Here is a 25,369-nt window from a genome sequence, read left to right on the forward strand (position 1 = left end):
AAGCACAAGGACCGGCCTAAGGATCCCGGTTCGAGCCCCCGGCTCCCCACCTGCAGGAGAGTCGCTTCACAGGCGGTGAAGCAGGTCTGCAGGTATCTATCTTTCTCTCTCCCTCTCTGTCTTCCCATCCTCTCTCCATTTCTCTCTGTCCTGTCTAACAATGACAATATCGATATCAACAATAATTACAACAACAATAAAAAAACAAGGGCAACAAAAGGGAAAAGGAGTAAATATTAAAAAAAATTTTTTTTAATTAGGGGAAAGCAAAATAAATCCTGATACCCATATACACAATGTAATTCCCCCTAATTTAAATTTTAAAAGAATTTATTTATTTATTCATAAGAAAGATAGGCAGACTGTGTCCCATCCCATCCTCCCCCTGGGACATAGTCTTTTAGTGGTGGGAATGGTGTTTATGTACACACCTATTAATTTGTAGTTATGTAAATCACTATTTAATTAATATGAGAGGGGAAAACTGATTGAATGCCTCAAACTTTTTAATGCACAGACCACAGGCTGAGTCTTTGATATACTGACTCTCTTAAAAGCTAAGACCAGGGAGAACAAAAGCAACCGGTGGCACAGCTGTATACAAATACTGTCAGAGGACATAAATTATGGTGATGTTGTGTATGATACAGCAAATCCTAACAGAGGGATTTTTCACAGTTAACCCAACTGCCAAATAATGTGATTATAGCAATAACTACCTATTGCCTTCTTAAACAAATTAAGAAAGGAAAGAAAGGAAGAAGGAAGGAAGGAAGGAAGGAAGGAAGGAAGGAAGGGAGAGAGAGAGAGAGAGAAAGAAAGAAAGGAAAAAGAAAGAAAGAAAGAAAGGAAGGAAGGAAAGGAGAGAGAGAGAAAGAAAGGAAGGAAAAAAGAAAGAAAGAAAGAAAGAAAGAAAGAAAGGAAAAAAGAAAGAAAGAAAGGAAAAAAAAGAAAGAAAGAAAGAAAGAAAGAAAGAAAGAAAGAAAGAAAGAAAGAAAGAAAGAAAGAAAGAAAGAAAGGAAGGCAGGCAGGCAGGCAGCAGGGGGTGGGGGGAGAACCAGAAATCACTCTGGTACATATACTGCCGGGGATTGAATCCAGGACCTCATAGTTGAGAATCCGATGCTTTTATCTACTGCACCACTTCTCAGACCACCTAATTCAATTTTTATAACAGTTTAAACATCAGTATATTTTGAAGGTTAACAGTTACTCTACTATACCTCTAGAAAAAAATTAACCAGGTAGGGATCCTGTTTCAGCTTTGCACACACAATACAGAGAAACTGAATTTCTTCATTTTCCGTTGGCGTTGCAAGGACTTCACCACAAAGCCGAATTAATTTCTGTTGAAAGAATTTTAACAAAGGTTACCTTAGATGAATGGCAATAGCCATTCATCTAGCTTACAGATATTCAAATTTCAAATAATGTGATACATCTGAGATTAATAAAAAAAAAATTGACACAATTTACAATCGAAACAAACTGACTAGTAGTAACTTCTTTCAGATTTATCATTTCAAATATTTAATGAGATGTACAATAAATTATATTTGGCATGTCACATGATAAAGGTGAAATTACTGTATGCAAACTCAAGAGAAACAGAAAGACACAAGATGCATTTAACACAATATGCATAAAGGAAGCTCAAAGTACTTGATAATTTGCATGCTACTTTTAAAATAGTTTTCTTTACTGTTTTAAATCTTTTTTTTTTTTTGCCTCCAGGGTTATTACTGGGGCTCACTGCCAAGAGGGAAAGATAGAAGGGAGAGATAAAGACAGATATCTGCACACCTGCTTCACTGCTTATGAAGCAACCCCCTTGCAGGTGGGGAGCCAGGGGCTCGAACTGGGATCCTTGTGCTTCGTATTATGTTTGCTTTACCAGGTGTGCTACCGCCCCCCCCCGCCCCCCTTGTTTTCACTCTTCAGAAAGCATATGAAATTATTTCTACACAAAAAGAAATCAACCTAAGTAATTTATATGTGAGGAAAACAAAATACCTGCACTGGCCTGTGAACGTTAATGTGTGGAAGTAGGGGCTGCCGGATTCTTCCCAGAAGCTTAGTATAGAACGCCAAGACCTGTTGTTTCATTCCTGGAGGGCACTGAGTACAGGGAGAAAGGAAAAGCACAGAAAAGAGAATATACTTCAATGCTTTTTTTTTTAAAAAAAGGAGAGAGACAAGATATCGAAATGCATTCCACCCTCATAAATCAATGTAGTCAGCCAGTTAATGACTAAGTCAGAATAAAGTTCTTATTCAAACACTAATGACAGGTATTACAGAAATGCAATTACAGCTGGGACTATAGAATGTAGTGCATGGGACCAAGACTGATGTAATTACAAGCAGCATTGTGACCATTTGATGTTAAGATTAAGAGTTTGGCTTAGGTAACATCAACCTGCTTATATTCTAAATGCTAGGGTAACATGAAATGATTATAATTGACTCCCTGACCAAAGCAAAAGCAGAGTCTCACTATTCAAGGACATATAATCAATAACTTTCAGTTATGTATATGTAAGAGTAAATGAAATCTTCTTTCACATAGATTCAAAAAGGACTCTTATGGTATAAACTATTATGACTTATTCTAACAATGTTATCTTTTAACTATTTGCAGTTATTATGACTGTAAGCAATGAATACTTGATAAAGAAATTTTTATGACATTGCACTTATTTTAAGTATTTGTTGAGAACTAGATAAAACTGGTGATCATTGACACAGTGAATTCAGATTCAGAGAGTATCAACTCACAATGTACTATGTTCTATGTTTAAACTGCTATACTGCCTTACATTTAAAATACAGGCACAAATTGAGTAATTGCAAAGTATCATCATGGACACACTATGTAGTGATAATATAAGCTACGATTTTTAAATGCAGTGATGTGTTTTAAGGTAGAAAAGACCTTACACGTGGTCCAGGAGATGGCGCAGTGATAAAGCTTTGGACTCTCAAGCATGAGGTCCCCAGTTCGATCCCTGGCAGCACATCTGCCAGAGTGATGTCTGGTTTTTCTCTCTCCTCCTATCTTTCTCATAAATAAATAAAATCTTTAAAAAATAAAATAAAAAATAAAAGACCTTGCACTATTCACATAAAGCACTAATATAAAAAATAAAGCACTAATATTTGCAATCAACCATAACATGATAAACTTACTAGTGCAATTAATAAATATATATTCAACTTAAGTGTTGTACAAGCCCTCTCTCCAAACAACAGGAAAGAGGAGAAGAATAAACTGCTGGGTATTGTGGATGTGTTGGCTAGAAAAAAAAATGGATTAAATTTAAAAATAAAGTGAGTGTTATAGATTTAGTATAAGCAAACTCTTTAAGATAACGCTACTTGGTGGTTAAACATGTCTCTGGTGGAGATGTTAGACTTTCACATGAATTACATAAATTTATAGAATAGAAACACAGATTTCTAGAGTTTGGGGAAGCCTGTTGAAGACCAAGACCTTGTTTTTAAATAGAAGAAAGATTAGCCAAAGAGACACATCAGTGACAAAGTCAGGGCTTATAACCTGAAACAAAGTCCTTCCTCTTCCCTCACACCACTCAGGTGGTGCTTAATACTTGCCTTTACAAGTAATTTGTAATTTGGAAGTTTTGAGGTACAAATTTATATACATATATATAACTTTTATTTTATTTTTTATTTATAAAAAGGAAACACTAACAAAACTACAGTGTAAGAGGGGTACAACTCCACACAATTCCCACCACCAGAACTCCGTATCCCATCCCCTCCCCTGATAGCTTTCCTATTCTTTATTCCTCTGGGAGTATGGGCCCAAGGTCATTATGGGGTACAGAAGGTGGAAGGCCTGGCTTCTGTAATTGCTTCCCTGCTGAACATGGGCATTGACAGGTCAATCCATACTCCCAGCCTCTCTCTTTCCCTAGTGGGGTGGGGCTCTGGGGGAATCCGGGCTCCAGGACACAGTGGTGAGGTTGTTAAAACACCTCAAGATTCTGTAGGCTTAAAGACTTGAATTGGCTCCATTCACCAATGGAGTTAATGTTGAAAAACAATTAACATTCTCTTTCAAGATTATGAAAAACAATTCCTAGTTTTGTATCTGAAATTTCATTGAGTTCCTTCTCATTTCCTTAGATTCTGAGCACAAGTACTTGAGTTTGTTTTCACAAATATTTACATAGTAACTTGAGTCAGCATAAATACCAACTGTTGTCTAGAGCTTTGGGAGTTAGGCTTCCTTATGGAGGAAGCATTCATATATGTTACCCAACCTCCCCCCACCCTTTTTTTCTTCTTCTCCTGACAAAACTGATTTGACTGCTGCTATGTATAATATTTACTCCCCAAAATAAATTTCGTACTTGGCAACTTCTTTATCTCTAAGACTTCAAAGGATGTTATGACATGACAAAGAACGTAATGTGGACTAGGAACTTACATCAGCTTTCCCCAAGGTATATAATGTTTCCAAGATCTTGTGATGAAGCAAATACTCCATACACGGTCCCGTCTCTCCAGATTCCCGTTCATTTTCTTCTTGTACCAATATATCTAACATCTGTTCCAGATGAGATGGAATATTTGTGTCTGTCACTGGGGCTTTATCATCTGAACAATAAAAAAACATTCATCAAGCATTTTTAAACTACATATTTGTACCTGAAATACTCTTTCTTCCCCTATTCCTCTTCAAACTGAAAAAAAGAAAAAAAAAACTGAATGAAAGTTATTTACACTCATGGCCCAATTATTTTTTCTCGAATTTAGATGGTTCTTTTAGCTATATTCTTATCCAAAAACTTGAACCAATATTCCAAAATACATACCACAAGCTAAACTCTGTACAATGATTCAGAAATAAAGACCATTTATTCGGGGAATGGGTACACAATCAGGAAAAAAACACATGGAAAGTCAAAATTTTATATAAATTAAAATTTTTTTTCAGTTAATGCAGGAAGATCTGAATTTTAAGTCTCTTTATAGGGAAACAGTCTTGACAATTAAGCTGTATAATGTCCTAGAATATGTGACAAAAACAAGTTCTGTTTGGTTAAAAAATACTGGAAAGCCAGGCACATAGTTTCTGAAGCTCAACTCTACCTGTCAAAGGATTAGGAGTCCCAGAAACTCAGTTAAAATTGTCTAGGCTGAGGAGATAGCATAATGCTTATGTAAACAATTTTCATGCTGGAGATTCTGAGCTGCCACTGGTTCAATCCTCAGCACAACCTATAAACCAGAGCTGCATATATATTCATACTCATATTTTTAATATGCTTTATTGACAGTTTTTCCCAAAACTGCTTCTCAAAAGAAATTTAACAAAATGTTAGTGAAGAGAGAAATTGAGAAAAGAGGGAAGGTAGAAAGAGAGAAGAGATACCTGCAATTATGCTTCACCATTGGTGAAGCTTCCCCCTGTAAGTAAGGACAGGGGTTCTGAGCCCAGGTCCTTGTGCGCTGTAATGTACACTCAACCAGGTGTGCCCACTTCCCAGCCCTGGCCATTTTTTAAAAAATAATTAATTCCTTGATAAATTTTTTTGTATCACAGTACATTCAATAATCATGGCCATACCAACTTATCCTTATTATAGCCAGGCTCAATTATTATTTTTTTAAATGATGTATACACTTATTAAAATGAGGAGAATCATAATGTCACACTGGCACATGTGATGCTAGGGCTTGAACTCTGAACCCTGCGTTTTCAATTCCCATCCTCTAGCCACTACACCACCTCCTCAGCTTTGGGTTAGATCATTCTTAGTATGATGTGAGATTTCCTGAGACATTTAAGTACAAGACGTTTAAACACATCCTGAAATGCTAAGTTCCCACTTATATCTATCTCTGATGGCATTTAATACGACTACTAGTCTGCACAAACCAGTACACGAGGCAACCGTGCACGCGAAGTGCTGCCTGGGCTGTATACATGTGCATGGAAGACTGTGCACAGAGCAACCGTATGCTAAGCCTTGTGAAGAAAACAAGGACAAAGTTATAGGTCAGTCTTATTCGGAGGAAGACATATATATCATTTAACATAAGACACATCAAAGTGTTAAAAGCATGGGACCTGGAAAAAGAAAACTTGGGGGCTGGGCAGTGGCACACCCAGCTAAGCGTACATAGTACTAAGCTCAAGGACCCACACAAGGATCTGGGTTCGAACCCCCTACTCCCCACCTGCAGAAAGGATGCTTCACAAGCGGTGAAGCAGGTCTGCAGGTGTCTTTCTCTCTCCTCGCCACCCCCCAACACCCCCACTTCTCTCTGTCCTAATAAAAAAAAAGGAGGGAGGTTGGCTGTTAGGAGCAGCGGATTCATCATGCCCTAGGCACAAAGCTCCAGCAATAACCCTGGTGGAAATAAAAAACAAATAAATAAAATAATAATAATAAAAAAGAAAATATGGATTCCAATCCTGGCTTGATCCCTTTTAGCTGGTCAACCTGAAAACTCTGTAAGCCTTGGTCAGCAAGGCCTGTAATATGTAGTTAATCAATAGCAGGAAGTATTACATGGTTTCAGGGAAATAGTGTATACCAATCCCATTGCCTTGGTACATAATAAGAATTCAAGAATGTTAACCTACGGTACCTTGTTTCATGTGCTTCTAAATACTTTTTTTATTTATTAATGAGAGGGGTAGGAGGAGAGAGAGAGAGAGAGAAAGGGAACCAGACATCACTCTGGTACATGTGCTGCTGCAGGGTCCTCGTGGACCTCAGGACCTCATGCTTGAGGGTCCAACCACATGCTTCTAGAATGAGTGGCCTAGTGCTAATAAAAGATAATTTACATTCATCTGAAACTTACTATTTTTTTTTATTGAACAGAATATTTCATTGGGGAAAATGATGATTTACAAGACTGCTGTTGTCACAGACAACTTCGTATCTCCCCATGTTTTCCCCAACTACAGATTTTATATAAACGTTCCAGGAAAGAATCAGTGTTCAGTGGTCTGGGACGTGGTGCACTAGATATGGCACTGGACTCTCAAACATGAGGTCCCGCATTCAGTCCTCGGCAGCACATGTACCAGAGTGACGTCTAGTTCTTTCTCATTAATAAATAAAATATTTTTTTAAAAAATCAGTGTTCAAGCATGTTTTGGTAACAGTAGGAAATAGGGGAAAATGACTAGAAAGGAGTTTTTAAATTGAGAAATAAGTGAACTATAAATCTACTTTGATGTGATTAAAATCATAGCTCACTAGAAGATAAGATCTAGTTTCCACCATCTACCTTCAGGGTTCCTAAGTTATATTTAGGTTTCCGTGGCTTCACCCATGTGACTCTCTACCTAATATCTTTGCCCTTTAATCTACTTCAGATCTCTGACTCATGCTTTAAAGCCCATGTCATACTAACCCTCTTATGTGCCCCTTCTTTATTCCCTCTGTCTCTGACAAACTTACTTGTCTCATACTGAGCCATAACAGGCACACTAGCTCCTGCTATAGTGCAAAAGTTCTTTAGAGAAAAGTCTTCTTTAATTATTTTTTTTACTTACATTTTATTTGATAGAACAGAAATTGTGAAGGGAGGGCAGGGGTAGATAGCATAATGGTTATGCAAACAGACTGTCATTCCTGAGGCATTGAAGTCCCAGGTTCTATCCCCTGCACCACCATAAACCAGAGCTGATCAGTGTTCTGGTAAAATAAATAAATAAATAAATAAATAAATAAATAAATAAATAAAAATAAGACAAAATTTTTAAAAAAAGAAAGAAAGAAAAAAGAAATAGTGAGGGAGTTGGGCTGTAGCGCAGCAGGTTAAGCGCAGGTGGCGCAAAGCACAAGGACCGGCATAAGGATCCCGGTTCGAACCCCGGCTCCCCACCTGCACGGGAGTCGCTTCACAGGCGGTGAAGCAGGTCTGCAGGTGTCTATCTTTCTCTCCCCCTCTCTGTCTTCCCCTCCTCTCTCCATTTCTCTCTGTCCTATCCAACAATGACGACAACAACAATAATAATAACTACAACAATAAAACAACAAGGGCAACAAAAGGGAATAAATAAAAAAAATAAATATTAAAAAAAAAAGAAAAAGAAATAGTGAAGGGTCTTTTAAGAGAGAAAGTGAAAAACTTGTCCCTTACAGGTGGGGACTGGAAGCCTGAACCCAGGTCCTTCCTCAGGGTAATGAGTAAACTCAATCAAGTGGCAACCAACCAAGTGGTAACCCAACAAAGAAAAATATTAACATCTTCATCTTAAAACATTTTATCTTCCTTCCTTCCTCTCATTTAAAAAAAAAAGAATTTTATTACCACCAGGGTTAACACTGGGGCTCGGTGCTGGCACTATGAATTCACTGCTCCTGGGGGCCATTCCCCTCCCTCTTTTTTTTTTTTAATTGGATAGGACAGAAAGATTGAGAGGAGAGGGAACAATAGAGGAGAGAGATAGACATCGAAGACCTACATCACTGCTTGTGAAACTCTCCCCTACAGGTGGGGAGTGAGGCCTTGAACCCAGGTCCACGTGCACTTCAATTCATGCGCACTTAACCAGATGTGCCACCACCCAGTAGCTACTGTTATGAAAATATGCATTTTCTTAAAGATATGGAGAAGCAAAAGACTCACAAGAGCTAAGAATACTCATTTGAAAAAGGCAGCTCCTCTCAAAATATGTCATTCTAGAGCTTTTGTTTAAGCATCCAGATGAAGTGAGAAATGCTATTTTATGAAGGCATCTGTTATACATCTACGTCTACAGCAGTGTCTATGGACCAGTAGGCATGTACAGAAATATATCAGTGTTTGCATAGTCTGACTTTTACTTATTGCACCAATACAATTTTTTTCTAGTAAAAGAACTTCCAAATCAACTATTTTCACATTTCCTGTCAATTAAATGGCAGGTGTTCAATCTGCACATCCCGAGGTGTTTGTCTTTCCAGAGGGGAACCCGAGGGGGCTCTGGAGCAGTGCTACTGTATTTCCTTAACTCAGAGGTTGCAAAACTTCAGTCAGTGAGATAAATTCAGTCAGCTCATCTGTTTGTTTTGTTTTTAAGTTGTGTTAAAGAGGGAGGGGGAAATCTTCCATCATTTCCTTCCTTCCTTTCTCCCTTTATCTTTCTCTCATTAAAATAAAATAAAGTATTTTTTTAAAAAGGGAGGGGGGAGAGAGAGAGGAAGGAAAAGAGAGAATTCTCATTCTTCATCATACTGGTGATGACTTTTTGTGTTACAACAGTGGAACAGAGTAGCTGCAACAGAAAACTAAGGAGCCCACAAAGCCTAGAATATTTACCACTGGGCCCATTACAGAAAAAGTTTGGGCTGGCCAGTCGGTAGAGCAGTAGGTTAAGTGCACATGGCTCGAAGCACAAGGACTGATGCAAGGATCCCAGTTAAAGCCCCTGGCCCCCCACCTTCAGGGAGGTTGCTTCACAAGCAATGAAACAGGTCTGCAGGTGTCTTATCTTTCTCTCCCCGTTTTCCCCTCCTCTCAGTTTCTGTCTTATTCAACAACAGCAGCAATAACAATAACAAGGGCAACAAAAATGGGAAAAATGGCCTCTAGGAGCAGTGGATTCGTAGTGCAGGCTCACGAATACCCTGGAAGCAAAAAAAAAGTATGCTAATCACTAGCCTAATTTATTCATAATTCTCTGCATTCATGGGCTAGTCTTCCTGTTCACTGAGAAACAAACAAACAAACATATTTCTTTCTTCTCTTACAAACATATGTTCTGTTTTCTACCTAAATCATTTGTTTATGGCACCAGCACCAAGGCTTTGCACTTTCATGATTCCAATGTCTAGGTGGACTCTCCCCCGACCCCTTTTAATTTCAGACAGCGACAAACAGGGAGAGAGAGAAGAGAGTATTACAGCACCAGCCCACCAGTCCTGAGGCTCCCATGCATGGTTCTCCCATGTGGTGCTGGGAGCTCAAGCCCAGATCCTCAAACAAGGTAAACTGAGCTATCTCTGAGTCACTCACCTAATTCCTATGGATGAATGGTCCATGAGTCTTTTAAAGCTAAGTCTCCTCTTGGACATTCGACCCTATACTGTCCACCTTTTCCTATTACTACATTCACATCTAGCTGTACATGACTCTATCCAACTAGCAGTGAGTGAGACTTGCGTGGCTGGAGCTAATAGTTTGATGCCTAGCATAGCACAGAATAGTGAGGTGTTCTGGCTTCTTTTGTTTCTCAGAGGAAAATGTCTCAAATTAGATACAATAAACCTTTAAAAATACAAAAACTGCACTATTTTCAAAAATGTAAGACCCTTCATGACATCCTCTCTTCCTCTGGCAATAGCTCCACTTCCAGTTCCCTTTGTACTGACAGTCTTCAAGGGCAGTCAATATACATAGTCTGTTCAAGTTCTCCACCTGCTCTCTCTTAAATGTATTCCAATTAGGTCTTCTCTTACTATCTTGCCATTAAAATCGTCTTATCAAGAGCACTAATGAGCTCCCCATGGCCAACTCCAAAGATCCACACTTAACCTTCATTAATTTGACACCAGCAGCATTCGACACAATTAATCTCCCTCTTGTCCAGCTTCTAAGACCTGGCTACCTTCTATCTCACCAGTGAGAGCGAGCTTTCCTTTCCCAACATTTTTATCTCCCTGACCTCTCTACACACAGAGCACACAGGTCCAGCTCCTGAACGCACACCTTCTAATGATCCTCTCTCTGGAGATGATCTCATCCACTCTCGAGGATTTAAATCCTGCTATTATGCAATTCCACATTGACATTTCTATTTTCAGATTGCTGGTTCCAATAATATAGATCCACGTGGATATATGTAATGAGCGTTTTCAACTCAGCCCATTCAGAGTACTCCTGAAGGTCTGTTCCTCTCGCCGTCTCCCTATTCTCAGTCAGTAGCTCCTCCTATTTTTCCAACCACTTGAGCCCAAAATTTTAAACACATTCACACTTTTATTCTCTCATCCTCAGTACCCGACTCATTAGTAAAGCATCCTTCAGAGCAAGCCCAGAATAAAATCTCTTACTACACCCTCCCTGCCTGAGTCGCCATCACATCTTGGACCCTCACGCTTCTACCAGCTTTGCCTCCACATCCCTTCAAACAAAATTGTTTTCACCGGTGGTCTGGGAGGTGGCACAGTGGATAGTGTTGGACTCTCGAGCATGAGGTCCTGAGTTCAATCCCTGGCAGCACATGTACCAGAGTGATGTTTGGTTCTTTCTCTCTCTACTCCTATCCCACTCATTAATAAAAAAAAATAAATAAAATATTTTTAAAAAATGTTTTCACCGAAGCCAGAGTGGGCCCTTGTAAAACAGATTCTGTGATACTTCTGCTTAAGACCCTTTAGCAGTTTTTCCACCTTGGAGTAAAAGGCAGACAGTGCTTTACAAGGTCCTAGGTAAGTCTGCACCCCACCTGCCAGATGCCACACACTCCCCCCACCCCTTTTTTTTTCTCCTTATTCCTTCTGCCAGAGCCATACTTCCTAGATGTTCCTGGACCATGGCAAGCACACTGTGTGGCTGTGTGCCCAGCCCCGGGGTTTATGCACTGAGTCCTCTTCCAAAGGAACCCCAAGTTCGCTTCCTCTGTGCTTGAGATTTGCGTTCAGAAGTCACTGTGGACAGTAAGGATTTTTCTGTCCTTAACTAGTCAAGAACCTACCCTACTCCTCAAAGTCACTCTTTTCTCCACCCCTAAGTCTGCTTCACTTTCTTCTCAGCGTGCAGCACCTGACACACTGCATATCTGTCTAGTCTTTGCTTCCTTGTTCAGCTGCTTTACCCACCAGTACCTAGAATAAGAGGCCTCTCATACATAGACACACCTCCTCATCCTTATTTATTTACTTATCTTTATGGCCATCAGGATTATCCTTGGGACTTTTTGAGAGACAGAGGAGAAAAAAAAGGTAGAGACACAGAGATGGAAAGACACCGCAGTACTGCTTCACCACTCATAAAGCTTCTTCCAACAGGAGGGGCTCTGGGCCTTGGCACACGGTAATGTGTGTTCTCTCTCATCAGCTGCACTACTATCAGATGTCTCTGATATCTGATTACTGTAAAAAATGGCGACTAATCCCTAGCACTGCAAAAACGGTATCATCTGTTTTCCATCTACACCATGCCTCGGCCTCACGTGAGCTGAATGTGCAGCTTGAAGATACGAGAATCCGGCATGAAGCCCAGCCAGTCTATCTTGGCGTTACTCTCGATCGCACTCTGTCATTTCACGAACATCTCATAAAAACTGCAGCAAAGGTGGGCGCGAGGAATCACATCATTGCAAGACTGGCCAGCTCCTCATGGGGTGCAAGCACTTCCACACTACGATCATCATCTCTGGCATTATGCTATTCCACTGCAGAATACTGTGCCCCAGGATGGTTCCGTAGCCCCCATGTCCACTTGGTCGATTCCAAATTATATTCCTCCATGAGGATCATTTCTGGAACCATCCGTTCCACCCCGGTTCCATGGCTGCCAGTTCTTAGCAACATCGCCCCGCCAGATATTCGTCGGGATGCGGCATCATCTAAGTTCATTTCCCACGTCTACGCTCGACCGGACCTGCCAATATACGCGGATATCTTCGCCCACCCTGTCCAACGCTTGACGTCTCGTCACCCAATCTGGTCCCCTACGCCTACACTGAACTTCTTTGTTCCAGTCTCTTGGAAACAGAGTTGGCAGTCAGCTGAGGTAAAGAACAAACACCTCATCACAGACCCCTGTAAGCGTCAACCCGGCTCTGACCTAGCACGTTATGATTGGGCCCTCCTCAATCGCTATCGAACAGGCCATGGCCGGTGCGCCGCTATGTTCCATCGCTGGGGAGCCAGAGACGACCCGAACTGCCCCTGCGGCTACAGACAGACTATGACCCACATAGTCAACGACTGCCACCTCTCCAGATTCAAAGGAGGTCTCGAAACTTTACATCAGGCTCAACCTGACGCTGTTGACTGGCTACAGAAGAAGGGCAAACACTAGAAGAAGAAGAAGCTGTACTACCACCAGAGACTTACTTGCACACATTTCTTTGGGAAGTGGGGAAGAACCACTGACTTGCCCTTGTGCCACTTAATCACTTCTAGGCCAAGTTTCTCATTCAGATAGACAGACAGAATGAGGAGGAATACTATAGCCTGGGACTTTCCCTGGAGCCATGGCACTTCCCATGGAGCTGGAGGAGTGTGTGAGTGAGTGAGTGAGTGAGTGTGTGTGTGTGTGTGTGTGTGTGGTGCCTGAATCGAAAAGGATGAAAAATAAATTGTTCACAGATTTAAAATAAAAATAACTCTGCAAACTACTTGAACTATATACATTTTTAGCTTTGCACAAATTCCCCTGCATCGTTACCGCTGGCACTATTTCTCACCTGAAGTCTCTATGTAGTAGTGAGTGATTGCTTTCCAGTGGTAAACAAAATCTTCTTGTAGAGGAAGAGAAGGTGCAAGCTGTACAAAGACAAAAAGACCACAACAATTAAAGAATCTGGCAATAAAAGTTATCCACAGAGTATAACAACTTACTCACCTATGATACAAAAGCAGAATAAAAAAGGAAAGGTTGAACTTTTATTAGATTTTTATTCGCCAGACATTAAATGAGTGAGATCTATGGAGATGAAAATGACTCCAGGGAGTCGGGTGGTAGTGCAGCGGGTTAAGTGCACGTGGCGCAAAGCACAAGGACCAGCTTAAGGATCCTCGTTCGAGCCCCGGCCCCCCACCTGCAGGGGAGTCACTTCACAGGTGGTGGTGAAGCAGGTCTGCAGGTGTCTATCTTTCTCTCCCCCTCTCTGTCTTCCCTCCTCTTTCCATTTCCTATCCAACAACAACTCTCTCTGTCCTATCCAACAACAACTACAACAATAAAACAAGGGCAACAAAAGGGAATAAATAAATAAATATTTTTTTAAAAGAATCTTATAAAAAAAAGAAAATGACTCCAGTGGCCTGGGAGATGGCGCAGTGGATAAAGCACTGTATTTCTCAAGCTGAGATGATGTCCTGAGTTCAATCTCAATATAGCACGTGTATCAGAGTGACGCTCTGGTTCTCTCTCCTATCTTTCTCATAAATAAATAAAATCATTTTTAAAAGCATATTTCTCAACACTGTTATTAAGCTATAGCCCTGGTTGCTTTCCCCTTCTCTTAAACTAGTAACTAATGTGAGAGCATTACATGAAAACACCATATTCTGTTGCTGAAGTGTCAGTGACATGAAATGATCAATAACCAGGGATCTTTGTACCTAGGACTTTGAAATGCAAAAGAGTAAAAAGTTTCTATGTAACGAGTTACACATCATCACTATGGAAACAGGTACCAAAGTCAACTTCACAATCCGATTAAAAACGTCCTTTCATTAAGTGACATATAGTTGTAAAACTTTAAAAAGTCTGGACTAGGTAGTGCGTACTTTCAGCTAAGTAACTATGTGAACAAGAGACCACCAGTCCAAGTCCCACAAAGTCAAAACTGCTTTACATTTTGGCTTTGAAATTTACTTCATAAGTTTGACAACCAAAATTATACACCTTCTGGCATCTCATAACAAGCCTGTGAGTATTTCAGATGTGTGTTAAATGGACAGAAAAAAAAAAAAAGTCCTGGATGCTTTATGTCTCTAAAAAGAGTCAGAGCACTCCCCCTGTCCTACTAACATCAATAAATGTTGGTCAGAAAGCAGTGTTGACCCAGCTAACTGAAAGACCACAGGTTTCTAATCTGGGATCTTCAACAAAGGCGGCGGAGTGATCGCCCACTTTTATATACTTCATCTAAACAGATGATCTAAAAGGTCTGGTTACTCCCATGCTGCTTTTCCATTCTGATTTCTTGGTGTCCCTTAGCAGAGACCTCAAAGTTCAAAACCCCATCAAAGCAGTTCCCAAACTACTGGGTCTAACCTGAACACCGGTCTCTGTACTTAGGAAAAAATGAACTTGAAAAATTATCAGCAATCATCAACACCCAGTGCCAGTTCTTTTATGCCAATTCATGCCACTCTGAAGAGTACTGGGGTAAGAGAATGTAAGTATTCATCTTATTTTCAGAAAAATATATAATGAAAGCTGGGGAAATAGTATAGTGGTTGTGCAAAAGATTTTCATGCCAGAGGCTCTGAAGTCCCAGGTTCAGTTCTCAGCACCACTATAAGCCAGAGCTGAACAATGCTCTGGTGTCTGTCTCTGTCTCTCTCTCTTTAAAATAAAAAATTTAAAAATACAATGAAAAAGTCAGACCTGTCTTCAAAAGTCCTTCCTTCCCCCCCCCTTTTTTTAATTTTAAATATAGACAGAGGGGCAGAAACCACAGTGCCAAAGCTTCCTTCAATGTGGGGGATACCCAGCTCAAACATGGAACACACACATAACAAACCAGCACACTACCCAAGTGAGCGGATCTGCCACTGAGAAGCCTTTCCATTACAGACACAATTTCTTTTCTTTGGCTGGGGAGATAACATGATGTTTATGCACAACAGTTTCCATGCTTCAGCCTCTAAGGTTCCAGGTTCCATCTTTGGCACCACTAAGCCATAACTGAGCAGTGCTCTGGTAAAAATAGATAGATAGATAGATAGATAGATAGATAGATAGATAGATAGATAGATAGATAGATAGATAAACAGGGCTGAGAAGCTAGCATGATGATTATGCAAACAGACTTTCCGGCCTGAACTAGCAAACATCCCAGGTTCAATCCCCAGCACCACTATAGAAGTCAAAGCTCAGCACTACTGCGGTAAATAATAATAGTAATTAATTAATCATTTAGGACTGGGAAGATAGCATAATGGTTATGCAAAAAGTTTTTTTTTTCTCCCAGGGCTATCGCTGGGGCTCAAAGTCAGCACTATGAAGTCACAGCTCCTGATGGCCATTTTTCTTTTTTTTCCATTATATTCAATAGGACAGAAAGAAATTGAGAGGGGAGAGGGAGAGAGAAAGACTGACACCTGAAGACCTGCTTCACCTCTACAGGTGGGGAGTGGAGGCTCAAACCTGGTTCCTTGCACTTGGTAAAAAGCACACTTAACCAAGTGCACCATTGTCCAGCCTCCCAAAAGATCTTCATGTCTGAGCTACCATTCAGTCCCCAGCACTAGCATAAGCCAGAAGTGAACAGTGCTGACTAAATAAAATCAATACTATTACAAATTAAATATATAAATTATTTTTGGGTTTTGACAGAACAACATTACATAGTTAAATGTTAGTTGACTAACCTAAGCTTAAATGATATTTGCTATTTCAAGAAATGAACCCAGCTTCTTAAGTGTAAATACTGTAGTTTGTCAAAATTCTCCAAGGAAATTTAAAAAAAAAAAAAAGAACAAAAAAAAAGAACTACAACTTTTGTGGCCCTGGAGTTGGAAAAATAGATATGGCCTTGGACTCTCAAATATGAAGTCCTGAGTTGGATTCCCAGCATCGCAGGTGCCAGCGTGATGGCTTACCTAGAAGGGAGTATGCCTTGCCGTACGTGAGCCCCAAGTCTGAGCCCCTGCACCACATGAGAGAACAATGGTGCAACGGTGCTGGAAGAAAAGCCAATGCTATGATGTGTCTCCATCTGTCTGTCTGACTGTGTCTGTCTGTCTGTCTGTCTGACTCTGTCTCTCTTTCTCCAAGTGGAAAAGTGGCCTTGAGTGGCAAAATTGCACATGCATAAAGGCTTCGTTGAAAATAAATTAATTAGGTTTTGAAAACGCAGGCAATCGCTATCTCAAACCAAAATTGCCATGTATGCCTAACTTGGGTATTGCTTGCTGAGGCAGACTTCCTGCCCACGGTCCTTTCCACACAAACTCACTTCCTTCGGAGCTCCTTCCAACTGGTTCCTGACTCTTTCCAAGCTTGTAATTGTTGAAGTATCCACCTCTTCCACTTTACAATAGATTTGCAAGGGCTGAGCTTGTGCTCTCTTTTCATCACCAAATTCTTGGTTTTCAACTCAGTGATGACAGTTAGTATTCCATAATATTTACAAAGTGAATAAATGGACAACACAGCAGTTGCTACCAAGTTGCCAATTATGTGTAGTCTTCAAGTCCCACTCTTTAACCAGTGAATTCTGTAGTAGTTAGAACTGAGATAGCTGGAGGAGGCTATTCCACAACAAATTCCTACAAGCACCTAAAGTCAGCTAATTTCTTTTCCTAAAGAAACAATGCTTGTATCTAAAAACCTAGACTATCTTCGCTTATGTACCAGAGTGATGTCTAGTTCTTCCTCCCTCTTCTCCTAACTTTCTCATTAACAAATAAAATCTTTAAAAAAAAAAGGGGGGGGGGGAGTCGGATGGTAAGGCAGCAGGTTAAGCGCACGTGGTGCAAAGCGCAAGGACCAGCTTAAGGATCCCGGGTTCCAGGCTCCCCACCTGCAGGGGAGTCACTTCACAGACAGGTGTGAAGTGTCTGTCTTTCTCTCCTCCTTCTGTCTTCCCCTCTTCTCTCCATTTCTCTCTGTCCTATCTAAGAACAACAACATCAATAACAACAACAACAATAACTACAACAACAATAAAAAGCAATAAGGGCAACAAAAGGGAAAATAAGAAATTAAAAAAAAAACTTTAAAAAAAAAAGGTAGGACTCTTTTCTTTGACACTGCCCTTTAACCTTTAGAAGCAACTCTGTCCTCAAAGGGTGGAACTATCTGGAACAGCTTCTGGCACCTTAACCTAGCACAGACCAGGCTCTCAACAAATACTGAACTAACTAACTAGAAGGTGTTTTATTTGGAGAATATCCCAAGTATCCTTTGGAGAAGCTGTGTTAAAAGGGCTCAGTCCAACTTTAGAACTAACTGTAAGGCCTGACTTCAGATGTGTAACATGTGGCAGCTAGCTAACAGAACAGATTCAGCTCCCAAGATTGGCTAATCATTTCTACACTGCAGATAACAAGTACTTCTGAAAGAGGGAGGCAGAAATTACATTTACAATTTTTCTTTCTGTTCAAGGTGTGGATTTCTCTTCTCTGCCAAATGAATCAGCTTAATAACACACTTGCAAAAATAGTTATGCTTCCTTTTTCCTTTTTTTTTTTTACTTTAAGGAATTAACAGAAAGTTAGGAGAAACCACGAGTTAAACAGTAAGGAAAACTATCTTTAAACCTTGTTTAAACAAGATGAATAAACAGCTGGCCAACCCTTAAAAAAATTAATTGAAGGCTGAAGCAATTGAGTAAAAAAAAAAACCCTAGGAAGTTACTATACTAAAATAGTCGGAAAAAAAAATCACAGACCTGAATACAAATGAAGAAGATGAAGATGTCAGCATCTATATATAATTCATTCCCCTGCATAATTCTGCATGTTATGACAATAAATCTAAAAAAATGCTACATGGGGCTGGGTGGTGGCGCACCTGGTTGAGCGCATATTACAGTGTTAAGGACCCAGGTTTGAGCACTCAGTCCCTCAGCAGAGGGGAAGCTTTGCAAGTGGAAAAGCAGGGCTGCAGGTGTCTCTCTGTCTCTCTCTCCCTATCACCTTCTTCCCTCTTGATTTCTGGCTGTCTTATTTATCACTAAGTAAGAGTTTACTGTCAAAAGAGAAGGATCAAAGTTAGTGGGAAAGTTAGTACACTTTCATGAGACTTAACCTCATGGTAGTGTGGGAAGTACCACAGCTGAAAACATTAACTTAAAGCAAATAAAAGCACTGCTTTTGAAAGCGCAAGGCAGTAGTTAGGACCAGGTAAATAAAATCTGCCAGTTTTTTTTTTTCTTACTAACCTCAGCAGAGAACCTGAGTATCAGAGTCAGAGTCATTTTATGTGGTTAATTTGGTAGATGCTAACAAGTACAATTATAAAAAAGATAATGAAGACTGGAAACACAGGCCTTAGGACAAACACAAAAATGACTCTCTACTGGAACAGTAACAAGAACCATGTGTTTGGGGCAGGGTGGTGGTGCACCTGGTTGAGCACACGTTACAATGTGCAATGACCCAGGTTTAAGCCCCAGGTCCCCACCCACAAGGGGGAAAGCTGTGAGTGGTGAAGCAGTGTTGCAGGTGTCTCTCAGTTTCGCTCCCTATCACCCTTCTTCCCTCTTGATTTCTAGCTGTCTATATCCGATAAATAAAAAAAAATAAATAGAAATTTAAATTAAAAAGAACCATCTGTCTTTTTCTAAATACTTGCTTCTGTAAACAACAGTCTGGTAATGCTTATAAAAAATGGAACCCATCTTTTATTTCTAATTATGTCAATATTAGACTATATTCAAGATTAAAATTAGGATATTCTTGGTATTTTAAGTAGACAAATCATGTAAACGTCATTGCTTTTTATACATTCGAATTATTTAAACATATGCTGTAGATTGCGTATTAACAAGAAAGCTGTTAGGTTTAAAAATCGTCCTCTCCATACATACGACTGCTCCTCATTCATGAAAATTCTGGTCTTTCTGGACTGGATACACCAGTCTCCCCAAGAATTTGTAGTAGAGCTCAAATTAGCATTGCACATTCCCATGCTATCACTTAAAACGATAATTGTACTCGAGTTTTATTTCCACGGTTACATTTCTAAACCCACTTTATTTCTACTGGCCGGGGTGGGGTGAGGTTGGGGGGGTTAAGTGTTCAACTGTAACTTGATTTTAATAAATACCTAACGTGGATTTAAGTATCCTATCCGGGGAGTCAGGCTGTAGCGCAGCAGGTTAAGCGCAGGTGGCACTAAGCACAAGGACCCGCATAAGGATCCTGGTTCAAGCCCCGGCTCCCCACTTGCAGGGGAATCGCTTCACAAGCGGTGAAACAGGTCTGCAGGTGTCTATCTTTCTCTCCCTCTCTCTGTCTTCCCCCTCCCCTCTCCATTTCTCTCTGTCCTATCCAACAACAACGACAACAATAATAACTACAACAATAAGACAACAAGGGCAACAAAAGGGAATAAATAAATAAAAATAAATATTAAAAAAATAAATAAAAGTGTCCTATCCATAGATAGACCTAGATAGATGACATTAAGAAAAAAAAAAGTAGCCGAGTAATAATCATGCTTTTAAAGCACGCACCTATAAATGAAAGCAATTCAGCCAGAAGAAAGTAAAAGGTCTAGATCCCTTCCTATGAACTCTGCAAGACCCCCTCCACCCCGATTTTCTCTTATAGGATGATACTGTTGGGATATTTGAATATTTCTAGGCTGGTGTCTAAAGGAAAAAGTACAACTGCAGGACAAACGAGGTCGGTGCAGGAAAAGACAAAAAAAGAAAAGAAAAGAAAAGAAAAGAAAAGAAAAGAAAAGAAAAGAAAAGAGAGAGGGGGAGGGGAGGGGAGGGGAGGGGAGGGGAGGGGAGGGGAGGGGAGGGGAGGGGAGGGGAGGGGAGAGGAGAGGAGAGGAGAGGAGAGGAGAGGAGAGGAGAGGAGAGGAGAGGAGAGGAGAGGAGAGGAGAGGAGAGGAGAGGAGAGGAGAGGAGAGGAGAGGAGAGGAGAGAAAAAAGGAAGCAGATGGTCTGGGGCAGAAATGGGTGAGGAGCTGGTGGCGGGTGGTCTAGACCGGGAGACCCCGCAAACTGCAGGTCCACACCAGCCACCCGGGTGCGGCGGTGCTCGCCGCTGGGCCCGCACAAGCCAGAGCCGGCGAGCAGAGGAAGCGGGGTGCGGGGTGCGGGGGGCACCCCGAGGCGGGGACGAGCGCACCTTCCTGCCCACCCGCCCTCCCAGAGCCAAGCAAAACAGAACCAGCCCTGGGGGGAGGGGGGCCGGCGGGGCCGGCCGCTTCTTTTGTCCGGCCTGGGCCCGGGCCCTGCTCCCCGAGCCACCGAGTCTGGGGGCGCCCTCCTGGGACCCCGCCGGGTGCACCCCGACACCCCGGCCCCCATCGGAGGGAGCCCGCAGACGCCGGCCGGGCGGCACCTCCCGCCCACCCCGCGGCTGGAGGGAGAGGGTCCACGCCGGCCCCCGCAGGCCCCGGAGGCAGGGAGGGCTCGGACCCGGGTCAGGGCGCCCCCCACCCCCGGCGTCCGCCCCTCCGGCTCCCAGGCCGCCGGCTGCCCCGCGCCGGCGGGGAGCGTAGGCCGCCGCCATCCCCGGCCTGTCGTGCGCCCGCAGCCCGCGGCCTCACCGCCTCCACGGCGTGCTGCAGGATGGAGGTGAACTTGGAGAACATCCTGTCCCGGGACTGCAGCAGCCGCTCCCGGGACGACCTGGAGAGCTCCTCGATCCGCCGCCGCCGCCCCTGCTGCGGCTGCCGGGGCCGCTCCAGAGTGAAGGCCGGTGCGGGGCGGGGAGGACGAGCAGAGGCCGAGGCGGGCCCCGCCCGGTGGCTTCGGGGCGGCGCGGGCGGCGCAGCGGCTCCGGCGAGCGAGGGGACCCGGCGGGCGGCGACGAGGGCGGCGGGCGCGCTGTCGGGGTCCCGCGACGTTCTGCCCGCGGCGGCGGCTCAGCTCGGAGACACCGTGGCAGCCGGCTGCGGGGTCCTTCCGCCCGCTCTGCCCGCTGCGGCCTGCAGGGGGCGCCGCCCCGGCCCGGGAGGCCCAGCCAGGCTGCCCTGCGGCGGGGCGGCCTGACGCCGAGGGGGCGGGAGGCTCCGGGAGGCCGCAGGTCGCCTGGGGCGCAGCCACCGCCCTCTCCTGGCCTGTGGCCGCCGAGGGCAAAGCCCTGCTTACAGGTCTTTTAAAAAATTGTCCTTGCATTTAAAAAGAACCCAGCCGTTCTCGCCCGATTTTGTGTCTCCAGCGGAAGCAAGAGGCCGATTTTGCTGGCATGTCTGTAATCACTCAGAAGGCCTAAGGAAAAAAAAAAAAAAAAAGTATTCCAAAAACAAATTGGATCGTGCGGTTAGATGGATGCTAAGGTTGCAAGTCACTTATGACCATTAATGATTATAATGATTCAACATGAAAACAAGAAGCGCCCCAATGAATTAATGGTGGGATGGTTTATGTGTTGCATGCTGGGTAGGTAAGAGCAGTGCATTCAGTGTAACATTAAAAAAAAAATGTTTATGAGCGGGAACTGGGGGAATTACACAGTGGTTATGCAACAGAATTTCATGCCTGAGGCTCTGAGGTCCCAGGTTCCTGACACCATCATAATCCAGAGCTAAACAGTAGAGAGAGAGGGAGCACTTTTTTGGATTATTTTTCCTTTTATTTTTAAAGATTGATTGATGAGAAAATGAACCAGAACATCATTAGGAATTTCATGTCTACCTGTCCCAACACTTTATCCACCGCGCAATCTCTGGGACCACCATTTATTCAATTTTTTTAAAAGATTTTACTTATTGGGCAGGGGTAGATAGTATAATGGTTATGCAAAGAGACTCTCATGCCTAAGGCTCCAAAGTCTCAGGTTCAATCCCCTGAACCACCATAAGCCAGAGCTGAACAGTGCTCTGGTAAAATAAATAAATATATACATATATTTATTTCTCATATATATATATATATATATATATATATATATATATGAAAGATAAGAGGAGAGAGAGAAAGAACTAGATATCACTCTGGTACATGTGCTGCCAAGGACTGAACTCAGAACCTCATGCTGGAGAGGCCAATGCTTTAGCCACTGCCACCTGCCAGACCACACTCATTTATTTAATTTTTTAAATTTTTAAAAAATATTTATTTATTCCCTTTTGTTGCCCTTGTTGTTTTATTGTTGTAGTTATTGTTGTTGTTGTTATTGATGTTGTTGTTGTTGGATAGGACAGAGAGAAATGGAGAGAGGCAGGGAAGACAGAGAGGGCGAGAGAAAGACACCCACAGACCTGCTTTACCACCTGTGAAGCGACTCCCCTGCAGGTGGGGAGGTGGGGGCCATTTATTCAATTTTTTATGAGACCAGAATTCCATTCATTTCTGGCATGTGACTGACCTGGGGGCTCTGGGACCTCAGGCATGCTAGCCCTGAGCTCTGGTTGAATTATCTCCCCACTCCCAACATAGTATATTCTTTTCTGTTTATGAAGTGATACTGGAAACATTACAGAGAAGAAATCCAGAGATTCTCCTGAGTGTAGGATAGAAAAGAGGACCTTACAGTTAATCACATGGGTGGAACCTTCTTAAAATATTATGCAACGGTATATTAGCCAAGCCTTGAATAAGCATGATTCAGGCCTCTAAGCTGTAGTTTGCTAGGGCTGATACGAATTATGAAGATATTCATATCCTGGAGAACTTTGTGTCTTTGCTTCTAGTGGTAGTTTATCAAAAAGACCATTAACTTCTTGATAAGATGAGGGTGGAGTCAGTTTTGCACAACCAGTGATGTAATTATACATTGGTAATTGTTTGCCTTGACCAGAGAAAAGGCAGCAGCAGTAAACAGTTGTGTGCTGAAGGTGGGTAGCCTAAATTCAAATTCCCCCTCAGACTAGGCTGTAGCTTGCACATATTATCTTATGTGAGCATCCAGGTTCAAGCCCCCATCCCATCCCCATCTGCAGGGGGAAGCTTCACAATAAGAGCAATATCACAGGTGTTTCTACTCTCCCTTTCTTCCCTTCTCTTCTCCTCTCTATTTCCCTGTGTCTCTATCAAAAAAAAAAAAAAAAAAGAAAAGAAAAAAAAAGGGAAGAATAAATGTTTCCCAGGAACAGCGGAGTCATGTCACAGGCATCCATTCGGCCCCAGTGATAGGCCTGATGGCAAAAATGAAATCTGATTAAAAATAAGGGGGTGGGTATTGGAGACAGGCAATGTCACACTCTCTAGAGCACACATGTGACCTTGGTTCAAATCCCCAGTCCCTACCTGCAGGGGGAAGCTTCACCAACAGGAAGCAATATTGTAGATGTCTCTCTTACTCTCTCCCTCTCTACCACCCCTCCCTCTCAATTCTTTTCTCTCTATATAAAAAATAAACTATGGAGGTTCCCCAAAGATGGCAGACTGAGAAGCTGCTAGTGGCTTGAGCTCTGACCACATTTTCTGGAAACAGTAGGATTTTTTGCCTTTAGTAGGCCAGTCAATAAGCGGTCCTAGCGGTAACACCAAGGAGGTGACTATAACTTAATTTGGGTTAAGAAATAGAGTAGAAAAAAAGGGGGAATTTTTTTTTCCGTTTAATTATAAAGCATACCTTCTCCCCCTCCCTGCCCCCCCATAACCAGTCCCTGGGGACCAGCTCCTAGCAGGCTCCCCTGCTGAGCTTCTATCTTTACCAAATTTCTGTCCCACCAGGGGGTATCATTCATTCTAAGTCTATACCCTTCTGAAACCTCTGGCCTTTTTTTTCTTTCTAAGTAGCCAACCCCCCCCCCACCTCACCCCACATAGCTAATTAAATAATTAAAAATAAATAAGTAAATAAAATCTTTCCTTTCACCGCTCTTTTATGACTGTTCTTTTTCTTATCTTTTTCTTTTTCTCTCTCTCTCTTTTTTCCCTTCTTTTTCTCATTCTTGTCATCCTTTCTTCCTTAATCCTACAGCTTCCAAAGCCACAGGCCCCAGCCCCCACACCACCAAACAGTGTGCTTCTTTGAATTCACTGATACACATTTGGGAATTATTTTGGGGAAGAATTCTGACTCAGTGTGGACTCTCACTGCCAGTGTGTATGCTCAACTTCCCTTCCTCCTTTAGCCACCCCTAGAATGTACACTGGACAGTAGATTTGCATAACTGTCTATTTCAGCCATCCTTGTCTAGTCCTGAGGGTTTTTTTTTCTTTTCACTGCTCTTTAATTACATCTCTTTTTCTTCTCTTTTCCCTTTTCTCTCACTTGTCTCTTTTTTCTTTTTTTTTTTTTTTTTTATCTTGTCATACACTTCTTCCTTCTTCTTTGCCTTTCTGAATTTGTGAATTATTTTGGGGAAGAAATCTGACTCAGAGTGGACTCTTTATGTGTGTATCTCTGCTCTACTTCCCTTTCCCCTCTTGTTACCCCTAGAATATACAGTGGATAGTAGATTTGCATAACTATCTATTCCTGCTATCCCTTCTTTCTTTTCTCTTTCTTCTTCACTGGGATTTGGTTACTATTTTTTCACGGACTAGAGAAATTGTTTGGCTAACTGGTAGTGATTAAACTGCTTCAATACTTGCTTCAGTTGCTACTGTAATTCCTGAGGTTGGTGAGTACAATTGTCATAAAGGTATTTAGTACAGTGTTGCTTGTACTCAAGACACAACAACTGAGGAACAGAGCATAAAAAAAAAAAACCACATAAATTAAAAAAAATGGGTAGATCAAAAACAAATAAAACTGCTACTCTAATGAATGAAGACAATAGCCCAGAAGAAACTACAAATCAGCCAGAAGTAACCATAGATAAGAAAAGTATGCAAGCAATAATAAACTTATTAATCACAGAAATGAAAACAACATTGGAGGAAAGGAATGGCAGTATTAGGGAA

At 42.0% G+C, this 25,369-nt stretch overlaps 1 protein-coding gene across 1 annotated transcript in view; it reads right to left on the reverse strand.

Annotated features, from left to right (window-relative positions):
• FHIP2A (FHF complex subunit HOOK interacting protein 2A) overlaps positions 1 to 21,497 on the reverse strand; it is a 47,301-nt gene extending 25,804 nt beyond the window's left edge. Inside the window, exons 1-5 of the mRNA XM_060171224.1 lie at positions 21,118 to 21,497; positions 13,394 to 13,472; positions 4,457 to 4,626; positions 2,014 to 2,118; positions 1,224 to 1,346 (exon numbers count right to left, since the gene is read on the reverse strand). Coding sequence (XP_060027207.1) covers positions 1,224 to 1,346; positions 2,014 to 2,118; positions 4,457 to 4,626; positions 13,394 to 13,472; positions 21,118 to 21,162 — 522 coding nt within the window. The 5' untranslated portion in view covers positions 21,163 to 21,497. The remainder of the gene's footprint in view (positions 1 to 1,223; positions 1,347 to 2,013; positions 2,119 to 4,456; positions 4,627 to 13,393; positions 13,473 to 21,117) is intronic.
• Positions 21,498 to 25,369: the final 3,872 nt, after the last annotated feature.

This window comes from Erinaceus europaeus, chromosome 14 (genome assembly GCF_950295315.1).
Source record: "Erinaceus europaeus chromosome 14, mEriEur2.1, whole genome shotgun sequence".
Taxonomy (NCBI): domain Eukaryota; kingdom Metazoa; phylum Chordata; class Mammalia; order Eulipotyphla; family Erinaceidae; genus Erinaceus; species Erinaceus europaeus.